At 51.5% G+C, this 13,236-nt stretch overlaps 1 protein-coding gene across 1 annotated transcript; it reads right to left on the reverse strand.

The window, feature by feature from the left end:
• Positions 1 to 9,558: 9,558 nt before the first annotated feature.
• LOC149524181 (uncharacterized) lies at positions 9,559 to 13,236 on the reverse strand. Its single transcript, XM_089779377.1, has 2 exons — positions 12,277 to 13,236; positions 9,559 to 10,019 (listed from the first exon to the last, which is right to left on the reverse strand). The coding sequence occupies exons 1-2, from the start codon at positions 13,231 to 13,233 to the stop codon at positions 9,999 to 10,001; spliced, it is 978 nt and encodes a 325-aa protein (XP_089635503.1). The 5' UTR covers positions 13,234 to 13,236; the 3' UTR covers positions 9,559 to 9,998.

Raw genomic sequence — 13,236 nt, forward strand, 5'->3', positions numbered from 1 at the left:
TACCATCTCTGGCCCCTCACAGTCCCTCCCCCCCCATGGTCATTCTACAATATAACTATCCCTCCTACCAGACCCTTCCCTTTTATGAGAAACAATCAAATTCCTGACACAATGCATTCTCCTGGTACAACCAAACCTTTTCCTTGCTTTCAGTTGTAAGAAGCAGCTGCATACCAAATTTGGTGGTCTTAGCTCTTACAGTTTACGAGGAATTCTTGAACAAACGGACTCCCAGAATAATGGACAGACAGATGCACATTTCTAAAATAAATAGTAAGATAAATGGTGTATGCTAGAATTTCACAGAACTTGACTATTTATAATAATTCTGTGGAAACATGCAGCTAAATCATAGGAAAATATGGTTCGCTAAAAATAAGAGACCTTCAATCTTTTTTGATAAACTAATAGATGGAAAAAAACAACAAACTCTGGTCATCTGAAGAAGTGGGCTGTGCCCACAAAAGTTCATGATACCATCTACATGTTTCATTAGTCTATAAAGTGCTACCAGACCATTTGTTGTTTTTTTCTGTAACAGACTAACTCGGCTACCCCCTGAAGCTCCTAAATAGATGGAGGTCTTTTAAGTCTCTCACTGCAAGGCGTTTTCTTCATTGAATCATTTTTGTGGCTATTTTCTTCCTCTTCTCCAATTTTTCAACTTAAAAAAAAATATTAATACCCAGAACTGTACAGTGTATTCCAGTATCAGTCTCGTCAATGCTGTATAGAGAGTTAAATAACCTCTGACTCCAGCTTCCCTGTTTATCTATCTAAGGAATGCATTAGCCTTTGATACCACAACATTACAATAGAAGTTCTTGTTGAGTTACTTGTCCACTATCCCTTTTAGAGTCAATTTTTTCCCTGTTCTGTAGGCATGGCCTGTATTATATCTAAGTGTGCATTTTACTATTTTAAAAATGCATTTTTAATGGTCCCAGTTTACCAAGCAATTTGGATCATTTAGGACCCCAGCCTTGTCCTTAGAATTATTTAACCTCTCCTTTAGTCTTCGTGTCATCTGCCGATTTTATCAGCAGTGATTTTATATTTACCGAGCTCACTGAGGAAAACGTTGATTAGTATCATGCCTAGTGCCAATTTGTGCAGAAACCCTCTAGAATCATTGAGTTGATGATTCATCACTGATAGCTACTTTTTGAGATTTGTTCACCAGCTAGTTTTTAATCCATTTAATGTGGTCTGTTAATAATGTGTAATGCTAATATTTAAGTCACAACGTTTTACAGAACTAAATCAAACACCTTACAAAAGTCTAAGTATAGAATATCTACACATTTACCATTATCAACCAAACTCATATCAACAAATGAAATCTAGTTGGCTTCACAAGACTTATTTTTATGTTGACTAACATTAATTATATTCCTATTCCTTAATTCTTTACTAATTGAAATCTATATCAGTTATGTCATTATTTTGCCTAGGACTGATGTCAACTGACCTCCTTTTGCCCTTTTTTTGCCCTGGTAGGTCAAGATTTATTTTAAAATGAACATCAGCAGGACAGAGATCTCCTCAGAAAATTTAGGACTCTTGGGTGGAAGTTATCTAGGTCTGCTGATTTAAAAATGTTTATCACTGGTAGATGAGATTTAATATCCTCCTCAGTTAATAATGGAATGGAAGGTATTTCATCATCCCCATGTAATAAAAGGACACTGTCTCGATACTTTCTAAATACAGACAAACCATATAGATCTGCACAATTATTAACACTATCTCCAAAGAGATAGTGAGCCTAAACCACTGCTAGGATTTCTTTTGCTTCTAGTATACTTAAGACTCATTATTGCCTTTTGCCCTGGCAACCATGGATTTTTCTCTGACATTCCTAGCTTCCTTTATCAATTTTCTGTATTTCTAATTTATACGGTTGCTATCTATTTCCCCTTGCTTATCACTTGTTTTATATTGATTTTTAGTTTTTAATTGCAGGATTCACTTTATCACTGAAACAGCCAAAATTATCATCTTGAAATTATGACTTATTGGCCATCAAATAATTCTTTACAAAGCACTCATAATTTTCATTCACATATTTTTCTAAATGTTTTCTCGGAATCAATTCTGCTGCATTTTTTCCTCACGTTAGGGAAATTAGCCCTTTGAAGCACATATATTTCTGATTGAGACTGTCTTCCATTTGCCTATATTAAATGTCAGATTATGATCACTGAGCCCTAAGAAATGGCCTTTTCTGTTAAGAAAACAATATATTTTTTTAGAAACTAATGACATTTTAAGACTTAAGTTTTAAGTCAAGACTGCCATCATATATCTCCCAAATTTAAGTCCCCCATAACAGGGCTCGTCTACACTGGCCCCTTTTCCGGAAGGGGCATGTAAATTTCACCAGTCGTCGTAGGGAAATCCGCGGGGGATTTAAATACCCCCCGCGGCATTTAAATAAAAATGTCCGCCGCTTTTTTCCGGCTTTTAAAAAAGCCGGAAAAGAGCGTCTACACTGGCCCCGATCCTCCGGAAAAAGTGCCCTTTTCCGGAGGGTCTTATTCCTACTTCAAAGGAAAAAAGCGGCGGACATTTTTATTTAAATGCCGCGGGGGATATTTAAATCCCCCGCGGATTTCCCTACGACGACTGGTGAAATTTACATGCCCCTTCTGGAAAAGGGGCCAGTGTAGACATAGCCCCAGAGTTTTTCTCTTCATAAAAAAGAGCTAGCACCAGCTATATTTATAGTGAATATGATTTTGTCACAAGACAATGAATGATGTCCTAAAGGAAGCATTTAAATGTGTTGGTGTTTAATCTCAGGCTCTTTAGTGTTATCTTTTGCACATGACTTAAATTACAATGATTTACATATATACACGTGTATACACACACATGATATAGCTAAACTGTATACTCTTCTTAAAATATTTAGACATGGTCAGTAAACTATACTGGGTATGTGTAATTATCCACACCTATTTCTTTCTGCTGTCTTTACCTTAACATACATCCCGATTCCCAACCTTTCCACAAAGCTCACAAAAACACCCCAATACAACTTCCTCCACCCAGCTGTTGGTTCTCTCCCTCTCACTTTAACCTTTTTCTGCCACTGACTTCTACTTAGTCTTTAACCCCTCCCAATAGCTGGTTCACTTCCCAACACCTCCAAACATCTAGGCTACGTCTACACTGGCCCCTTCTCCGGAAGAGGCATGCTAATTTCGAACTTTGGAATAGGGAAATCCGCGGGGGATTTAAATATCCCCCACGGGATTTAAATAAACATGGCCGCCACTTTTTTTCCGGCTTGGGGAAAAGCCGGAAAAGAGCATCTAGACTGGCGCGATTCTCCGGAATAAGGGCTTTCAAGTAGGAATAAGAGATCCTCCAGAAAAGGGCTTTATTCCGGAGGATCGCGCCAGTCTAGACGCTCTTTTCTGGCTTTTCCCCAAGCCGGAAAAAAAGCGGCGGCCATGTTTATTTAAATCCCACGGGGGATATTTAAATCCCCCGCGGATTTCCTTATTCCAAAGTTCGAAATTAGCATGCCTCTTCCGGAGAAGGGGCCAGTGTAGACGTAGCCCTAGTGCCCACCCACAACATTCTTGTTTTCCAGCTTCCCCTCTGTTCTCACCATTCCTCATACAATCCAGTCAACTTCTGGAAAGCCCTTTCAAGACTTCCCACTTTATTTCCCTCTCAGCCCTTAGATCTCTGTTCCCTAAAAAGTACTTAGTGGTCTAAAAGTGAAAGCTGGAAATACAGACCCTGTGATTCATTCACTGCAATGACTATTCTTACAAATGATTATAGTTGTAACCCTTCTGCCAGATAGTGCCAGCAGCAGCCAGGGCCGGGTTCAATATCTAGGGGTTCCTTTTCTTCCATCTCACACAGAACCGGCTCGAGCCCGCACCCAGTAGCCTGGGAAAGTTACACACTCCTGGGTGCCTCTGAAAGGCAATGCTTCCCCACTCGCAAGCACAGAGTATTAGGGTGTGTCTAGACTACCTAGTTTTGTCGACAAAAGTGGACTTTTGTCGACAAAACAATACCAGCGTCTACACTACCGCGGAGTTCTGTCGACATAACGTCGACAGAACTCCGCGGTTTTGTCGACGCTGGTATACCTCATTTTACGAGGCAAAACACCTTCTGTCGACAGAGTTCTGTCGACAGAAGGTGTTATTGCCTGTAACGTTGCGTCCAGACTACGGAGTTCTGTCGACAAAGCGGCTTACTTTGTCGACAGAACACCACGTGTCTGGACGCAAATTGTCGACGGAAGTTTTGTCGACAGTATCTGTCGACAAAACTTCCGTCGACAAAACGCGGTAGTCTAGACGTACCCTTAGTGTAGAAAAGAAACTTTTAATGAAAGAGGAAGAGAAGTTACATGGCATTAGCTTGGAAAAATACCACAAACATAGTTCCTAACCCCCCACGAGTAACCGTCTCATCTCAAATGGATTGAAGAATGTCCTTTGCCTCTCAGAGTCACTAGTCCAACAATGTATGGGTTTCATTCATTTACCCAAACTTTCTCCATACCCCACTTTAAACGCCCCACTTACAGCTCTGTCCAGTCAGTGCAGACCCTGACACATCACCCTGATGACTCCACTCATCGTGCCTGAGGCCATGCCACCTTTGTGCTGCTCCTGTGGTCTGCTTGCGCCACCTGCTGCTGCTTCTACCGGCCGCCTGCCGGTCGTTCCCGCCAGCCACTCCGCTGGCCACCTGCTGCCGCTCCTACTGGTCGTTCCCGCCAGCCACTCGGTTGGCTGCCTGCTGCCACTTCTACCAGATGCCCGTCGGTTGCTCCTGCCAGCTGCCTACCGCCACTCCTACCACCCACCTGCCAGTCACTCCCACCAGCAATCTTGATGGCTGGAATGGGTCTGGCTCTAGGCCAAACCAGTGACTTCAGCTCTTAGTGATGTCAACTCTGTAGCCACCATGACTCTACTCATTGAGCTGGCAAAAGATTCCAGCTTCCACTGGAGTAGGAAAAAGACTCCTGATGCAGTCTGTTTTAGGTCTATCCTTAAAACAAGGGGGAAAGAGGCAGGTTGAACCAGTCTTACAGCTCACACCTAGCAAGCATGAAACAGGCTGGCTCAAGCCCTTTCCCCCCAACTCTGTTCACTCAATTCTGGAAGGGGGAGGCTTGTTCATCTGAGACCTCTTACAATGATGGTGTCTCTCCTACAAGCACTGGTGTCATATTTTACAGTTCCCACATTTAGGGGTAGCATGATTTGTGACCCCACAACAGCCCAAATTAGTTACAGTACATCACATTCCATTCTAACAACCGATCCTCCATCAGCCCTGGCTGAATTGGGTTTACATAACCACACCTCAGATTCCTTCCCCATCCCAGCATGAGCTGTATTTACATATCAACAGTTACTTACCTTGCAAGGCTAAACCACTCCAGCTGGCTGCATTTCAAACAGTCCTTCAGACCCCTGGCTTACATAGTCATCACAATTGTTTTATGTCTAATGGATATTTATACAATAGATTTTAATAAATAGAATTATGCAAGAAACAAGATTGGTGATTGCCCCTATTTACTTATTACAATTAGCAATCTGGTTTATGTCACAAAGTGTGTGTTATATTTTCCAGTGGCATTGTTTTAAACAAGTTCATTTTTCTGAGGCTAATGGCAAATCAAAGCAGATCCTTTAAGAGAATGAGAGGGAGCTGAAAATATGATGAACCTAGTCTTCACTTCATCAACATGATACTGTATCACTTTCATTTTACTGGCAGACAGCCTCCTTCTCCATGTGAGATGAAATAGCTTTTCCCAGCCAGAAAGGGAGAGAGAAAAGAACTGCCAAGAGGAGATGCAGAGAGAGAAGAAAGATTCCAATCCACTCCCAAAAACCGGAGAGGCAGGGAATACACACATATGGAGTGCTGACAGATTTTAGTAGGATTTATGGTAGCTAAAACATGGTGCACAACTTTAGTAGGGTGCCTCTTAGGGTATGTCTATGCTTTGAGCTGGGAGTGTTGCTCCCATGTCCTTGAAAATATCACATTATCTCTGAGGAGGTTTTTACACTAAAATTACAGACTAGCCATGATGATGCAAGGGGTTGATGGGGCTTTCCAGATGTAGGCACATTCTGAAGAAGCTGAACCCCTCCTGCTGCTTACATCATTACACTACACTTGTGCTTTAACATGATCACAGCTATGTCTCCTGAAGTTGTCACAGACCAAGCTCAAAGGGTAGAGATGGATAACAAATATAATATAAACTCAAACTGCTCATTTGAAAGTTTTAAAATTGAGAAATCATTGAGTACATATATAACTTGTGATGGTATAATCAGTGTTTACATAAAAACCTAGTATATAGTAAATCATCATTTAAGAAAATAAGTCTAATTAAGTAATGAATACATGATAGGAAGGTTTTTTTTAATAGAACACTAAGGGGCTGTGCCCCCTGCTTGCTATGCTCGCCAACCCTCCTATCACTGGCTGTGTTTGTGGCAAGAGAGCTTGTTAATCTTTCACTGAGCCCAACTGTGCTCTACATGGCCCCAAGTCTCTTGCACCATTCTCTGCTCCTGCCCACTATAACCCTGGATGTAACTAGCTCATTTTGCGCCTGAGACAAGATTATAAAATTGCACCCTTTCGGCTGTGTCTAGACTGGCATGATTTTCCAGAAATGCTTTTAACAGAAAAGTTTTCCGTTAAAAGCATTTTTGGAAAAGAGCATCTAGATTGGCAGGATGCTTTTCCGCAAAAGCACTTTTTGTGGAAAAGCGTCCGTGGCCAATCTAGACGCGCTTTTTCGCAAAAAAGCCCCGATCGCCAAATCTCTGCTGTCTACACTGGCCCTTTTGCGCAAAAGTTTTTTGGAAAAAGACTTCTGCCCGAATGGGAGCAGCATAGTATTTCCGCAAAAGCACTGACAATCTTACATGAGATCGTCAGTGCTTTTGCGGAAATTCAATCAGCCAGTGTAGACAGCTGGCAAGTTTTTCCAGAAAAGCAGCTGCTTTTCCGGAAAAAGTGGCCAGTCTAGACACAGCCTTCATGTTTATATATTCATAGTAGTTATTTTGTAGAAAAAGGAAAAAATACATATATAACAATAATTAATTTTAGTTTACTAAAACTTCTTTTGCAAGAAGCCACAGTCACTGGCAAGCAGAGAAATATTCACAGGGCAGTTTCCAAATTTGGATAAGATTCGGCCAGATTATATTAATGAATTAACTGTAGAAAGTCCAAACTAGTCGCAGATGAAACGTTTGGCAACAGTGCTAATGACTGATATTTAAAACTCTGAATCTCTGATGAAATTTCCAAGGCATTCAAATTGCTGTCATATTTAAAACTTAATTCTACTGCTGCTTTTTGAAGATTAGCAGTACCCATTTTAACAAAAGAATCACCCCAAAAAAATCCTGCTAAAATTCTTAAACTTAAATACAATAGCCTTTAAATGGCTCAAATTCCCAGTTAAAATAGTTATCTTGAAAATTGGAACCATATGTTAAGGGATCACCACATTAACTTTCTCATGGACCTCATAAAGGAAACATCTTTTTAGAAACTGGACAGTGACGCCTCTCAGGAGCAGTCAATGTTGACTGTCCTTGGTGCAGGCAGGGTGTGGTGGGGGCAGGTGGCAGGGTGCTGGGACAGGGTGCTGGTGGGTGCTGGGGCATGGTGCTGGTGGGGTCAGGGGACAGGGTGCTGGTGGGGGCTGGGACAGGGTACTCGTGGAGGCGAGTCTGGCCAGGGGGAGGGGACAGGGACAGCTGGGGCCAGTACCTGGGGTCCTGCAGCTGTGTACCAATTCTGGAGTCTCAGGAAGCATGTGCACTGCTTCCCCCTCCTCCAAACAGCTGGTGCGTTTCCTGAACAGCTGGGTCTGTGGCATACTGGTAACTTCCTTCCCCTGCTGCCTGGCTGTGGGGGGCAGAGGATGGGGAGTGGGAGTCCTGGAACCCCATCAGCTCCAACTGTCCCTGGCAGCCCCCTGCTTGGGAGAAGCAACCAATGCACCATATCCCCTTCTGGCAGCTGGCTGTGGTGTGCCACTGTGTGTGGGGTGGGATGAGCTTTGGTTGCTGCTTCCTGCGTGCAGCAGGGGAGGGGGAGTAGGAGCCCCGGGACCGCTCCAGTTCCAACTGCTCAGGCAGCGCATGCCCTGCTCCTTTCTCATCACACAGGAAGGCAGCAGGGGGAAGGAAGAAGCCCGTGTGCCACAAACCCGGCTTTTCAGGCAGCGCGCCAGCTGTTTGGGGAGGGGAAGTGCAGCCCGCGTACTTCCTGAAACCCTGGACATGGTGCGCAGCTGTGGGACTGCGCCCCCTCAGCTGTGCGCCCGAGGCAAGTGCCTCATTCCCCTCACCCTTGTTACGGCCCTGCCTGGATGGCCCCTTAGATCCAAACACTCTCAGCCCATGCCACTTGCTTGTGCCCTTCAATCCCCATCCAGAACCCCACATCCACACTGTGAGGGTCTCGGGGTGCGATCACCCCCTCCCAGTCCGAGAGGGGGGGTCTGCGGACCCCTTCTGGTCCTCCTTTTGTCCTGTGTCGTCCCTGGGCCGCCGGTGTGGAGTCCGGGCCCCTGGGGTGCGATCACCCCCTCCCAGCCAGAAGGGGGGGTCAGCGAACCCCAGGCCGTGAGTACCCGCCGAGCGGGATGGGTGGGGCCGGAGCCCCTAGCCTTAGGTCCTCCTCCCCCAGTCCGGGGTTCTAGTTTGGTCCCAGTCGGTTAGTGTGGCTGTCGGGTGCTGGACGCTCCCCGTGTGGAGGGAGGGGGACCCGGTCCCGCCCTCTCTCCGGGTCCCAGCCCGGGGCCCTGAGCGCCGGGGCCGCTAGCGCCCCGGCACGGTGGACGAGGGGGGTGAGGATTCTCCCCCCTGTGGCCCGTCCACCCACGGCCGCCAGAAGCGCCCTGCCCCGGGCTCCTTCCTCCCTCCTGTTGGGTCTGCCGTCCGATCCCCGCCGCCCTGGCGCCTACCTTGACTCGGCGGTCTGTGGTGTCTCGTGTTCCGATGGCGTCCCAGGGGTGAGCTCTCCAGCCCTGGCACGCTCCTGGCCGTCCCGGTCTCTCCTGACTCGGCGCGGTGGGGTCCTCCTGCCGTCTGGCGAGGGGCTGAGTGCTCGCCAGGGGCAGTGGCTGTCCCGGAGGCCCCGGGACCAGCGCCGGGCCGGCAGCCGGGCTGTGTGGCGCTCACGCTCCGTCCTGCGGTGGGGGCTGCTCCTCCGCCGCCGCGAGGAGCCTGCGCCCCGCTTCTCCGGCGGCGGGCACTTTTAAACTGGCCCGCCGCGCCGGCCGCCGCCCGGGGCCCCGCCCCTTCCGGGCCCGCCCCCGCTGGCGGCCCTCGCCAGTTGCCGTGCGCCCCGGCCCCGCCTTCCCTGCGTGGGCCGGCGGGGGGGGCCGCCCATCGGCTGCCGGCGCAAGCGCGGGGGAAGCGCCCCCGCCTGCCGCCCCCGGCGGCTAGAGTTGTGGGGTTGCTGGGGGGTCTGCGGCCGGCCGGCAGAGCCCCGCCGGTGAGGACTCCGCTTGCCCCGCCCCCGGGAGAGTGACGGCCGGCGGGGGCTCCGCTCCCCTCGCCCCTGGTCCGGGGCCGGCCCGTCACACACCCCCCCCCTTACCGAGGGGTCTCCCTCATCCCCCACGGGCTCGAACGCCCGCGAAAAGAAGTCAGCGTTTTGGTGTTTTTTTCCCGCTCGGTATTCTACGTCGAAGCGGTAGGGTTGTAATGCCATATACCAGCGCGTTAGGCGCGGGTTCGAGTTTTTCATGGAATTTAACCACACAAGCGGGGCATGATCCGTGATTAGTTTGAATTTATTGCCCCATAGATAATACCTTAGGGTCTCAATGGCCCATTTCACCGCCAACGCCTCTTTCTCGATTGTGGCGTAGTTCCTCTCCCGCGGTAGGAGTTTCCGGCTCAGGTAAAGGATCGGGTGTTCCTCTCCGTCATGGTCCTGGGCCAGTACTGCTCCTAAACCGCATTCGGATGCATCTGTGTATAAAGAGAATGGTCTTTCAAAGTCAGGCTGCCTCAACACTGGGGCTTGGACTAACCTGCGCTTTAGTTCGCGGAAGGCCTGGTCGGCTTGTGCCGTCCACTGGATCTTGTTGGGGTGCGCGTCCTTGGTTAGTTCAGTCAGAGGGGCTGCGATCGTGGCAAAGTCCGGCACAAATCGGCGATAATATCCCGCCAATCCCAGAAACCCTCGTACCTGCCTCTTCGTTGATGGTGGCGGGTAGTTCCGAAGGGCTTCCACCTTTCCCAACAGTGGTTTCAGTTGCCCTCCTCCCACGGTGTAACCGAGGTAGGACACCTCCCGTTGGGCGAAGTGGCACTTTCGGGGATTCGCTGTGAGGCCTGCCTCCTGCAGCGCTTGCATCACGGTTTCCAGATGCTGGAGGTGCTCTGGCCACGTCACGCTGTATACGGCGATGTCATCGATGTAAGCTGCTGCGTACCCCTTCATGGGCTCCAGTACCTGGTCCATGACCCGCTGGAAGGTCGCTGCTGCTCCGTGGAGTCCGAACGGCATCCGGCGAAACTGAAACAACCCGAAGGGGGTGGCGAACGCGGTCTTCTTCCTATCCTGGGGTTCCAAGGGAATCTGCCAGTAGCCTTTCGATAGGTCTAGGGTGGTGATGTACTTAGCCCTCCCCAGGCCCTCCAGCAGCTCCTCCACCCGTGGCATGGGGTAAGCATCGAATTGCGAAATCCCATTAACCTTTCGAAAGTCAATGCAGAACCGCACGCTCCCGTCTCGCTTGGGGACCAAGACTATGGGGCTGCGCCACTCGCTCTGCGATTCTTCTACCACCCCCCATTGTTTCATGGTCTGCACCTCCTGCCGGACGGTGTCCCATACCTTTCGGGGGAGGGGTCTATGAGCCTCACGCACTACCTGTCCTGGTTCGGTATTGATACGGTGCACCCCTACCTTCGCTGTCCCCGGGGTCGCCGTCAGAACGTGGCGGAACCGGCGCAGGAGTTCTTCCATTTGCATCCGTTGGTCCACCGTCAGCTCTGGCCCTATGGACGGGGTCTCTTCCTCCGCGTGGTCGGCTGGGGAGGGGCCGAGGTCTTCGTCGCGGTCCGCGGGCGCCACTAGGAGTCCTTCCCGGGCCACCCACTTTTTGAGCAGATTCACGTGGTAGATCTGCGTGGCCCTTCGTCTCCCGGTCAGCCGCACCTCATAATTCACGTCTCCTACCTTCCGGACGACCTCGTAGGGGCCCTGCCACGCCGCGAGGAGTTTGGACTCCTGGGTGGGCAGGAGCAACAACACTCGGTCGCCGGGCTCGAACTGGCGGTTCGCGGCCGTGCGGTTGTAGTAGTGGGCCTGTCGTGTCTGGGCCCTCAAGAGATTCCACTTTGCATAGGCGCCGAGACGCCGTAACTTCTCTCGGAGCTGCAAAATATACTGTACCGTGCCCTGGCACCGGGCCGACTGCGCCTCCCAGTCCTCCCTTAGGATGTCCAGGATCCCCCGGGGCTGCCGCCCATATAGTAGCTCGAATGGGGAAAATTCCGTGGAGGCTTGGGGTACCTCGCGGATGGCGAACATGAGGGCGGGCAACATCTGGTCCCAGTCCCTCGGGCTGTCCTGCACCACCCGCCGGAGCATGTCCTTTAAGGTGCGGTTGAATCGCTCTACTAGTCCGTCAGTCTGGGGGTGGTATACTGACGTCCGCAGGGTTTTAATGCGGAGGAGTGTGCACAGCTCCTTTATCAGCTGGGAAGTCACGTTTGTCCCCTGGTCCGTGAGAATAGCCTGCGGGAACCCCACCCTCGCAAAAATTTTAAGCAGTTCTGTCGCCAACGTGGGGGCCTTGACGTTGCGGAGCGGGACGGCCTCCGGGTACCGGGTGGCGTAGTCGACCACCACGAGGATGAACCGATGCCCCGCCCGGGAGGGCTCCAGTGGCCCTACTAGGTCCAGGGCCACCCGCTCGAAGGGGGTGCCCACTACCGGGAGGGGTACCAGGGGGGCCACTGGGACGGCGCCCGTTGCGACCTTCTGGCAGCTGGGGCACGAGGCGCAGAAGTCCCGTACCGCCCGGTAAACCCCTGGCCAATAGAATCGGCGGAGGACCCGCGCCAGCGTTTTTTCCCGGCCCAGGTGCCCTGCCCAGGGGTTTGTGTGCGCGAGGTCCAGGACCTCCCTCCGCCGGGTCTGGGGGACTACCAGCTGTCTCTGTTCCCCCTCCCCCGCCCCGCCTGTTACCAGACGGTATAGGCGGTCCTGGATTACCTGGAAGCGGGGGCCCTGCTGGCGTTCGTCCGTCTCGTCCGGATCACCGGCCCGTTCCCAGGCGTACCGTAGAGTCTCATCGGTCCGCTGCTCCTCCAAGAAGTCGGAGTCGTCGCTTCCGCCGCCCCGCGAGGGCGCCACTGGGCTAGGGGCGCGAGGGTGTACGTAGGCTTCCTTCGCGGGGGCCCGTCCGTCCGGCCGGTCCATCCCCTTCCGCAGGAGTCCCGGGAACCCCGGCCAATCTCTCCCTATCACCACGGGGAGTGGTAGGTTCGGGGCCTTCCCCACTCGCCAGACCCTGGCCATCTGCCCATCCGCCAAGTGGACCCACACTGTGGAATAGGTTCGCACGTCCCCGTGCACGCATTTCATCTGGGCGGTCTCGCCGGTGGGTGGGGCCTCCCGTACCAGCTCCTCCCGTACCAGGGTGAGCGCGGAGCCGGAGTCCACTAAGGCCTGCAGGGGTTTCAGCCCCAGCCAGACGGTCACTGTTGGTCGTGCCGGTCCCGTCTGTGGGTCCCCTGGGGTTGGTGTGGACAGGGTACAATCCATCATCGGGCAGTCGCGTTTCAAGTGCCCCTCTTGCCCGCATTGATAGCAGGCGGTCCGGCTCGGCGCCCTCCGGTCGCCGCCCCCTTGCTCTTCGTGGCCTTTTCTGCCCTCCCCGGGGGCCTCCCCCGGCCTCGCGGGCCAGATGGGAGCCAAGCGCCGCCCCCCGCCGGCGGGTGGCTTTGGGGCGCCTCTGGCCGGTGTCGGCCCTGTCCCGCGGGCCCGCGGTGCATCCCTCGTCGCGGGGCCGGGCATGGACTCCCGGCGCGCTCCGACCTCCCCGCCCTCCGCATCGAGGTGCGCCTCCGTCAGTGTGATGGCTGCCGCTAGAGTTCCCGGCTGGTGCCGGCGGACCCACTTCTGGGCACCCGGGGGAAGGAGGTGGACGTATTGCTCCAGGGCCACCATTTC

This window comes from Pelodiscus sinensis, chromosome 6, assembly GCF_052426305.1.
Source record: "Pelodiscus sinensis isolate ZL-2025 chromosome 6, ASM5242630v1, whole genome shotgun sequence".
NCBI lineage: Eukaryota > Metazoa > Chordata > Testudines > Trionychidae > Pelodiscus > Pelodiscus sinensis.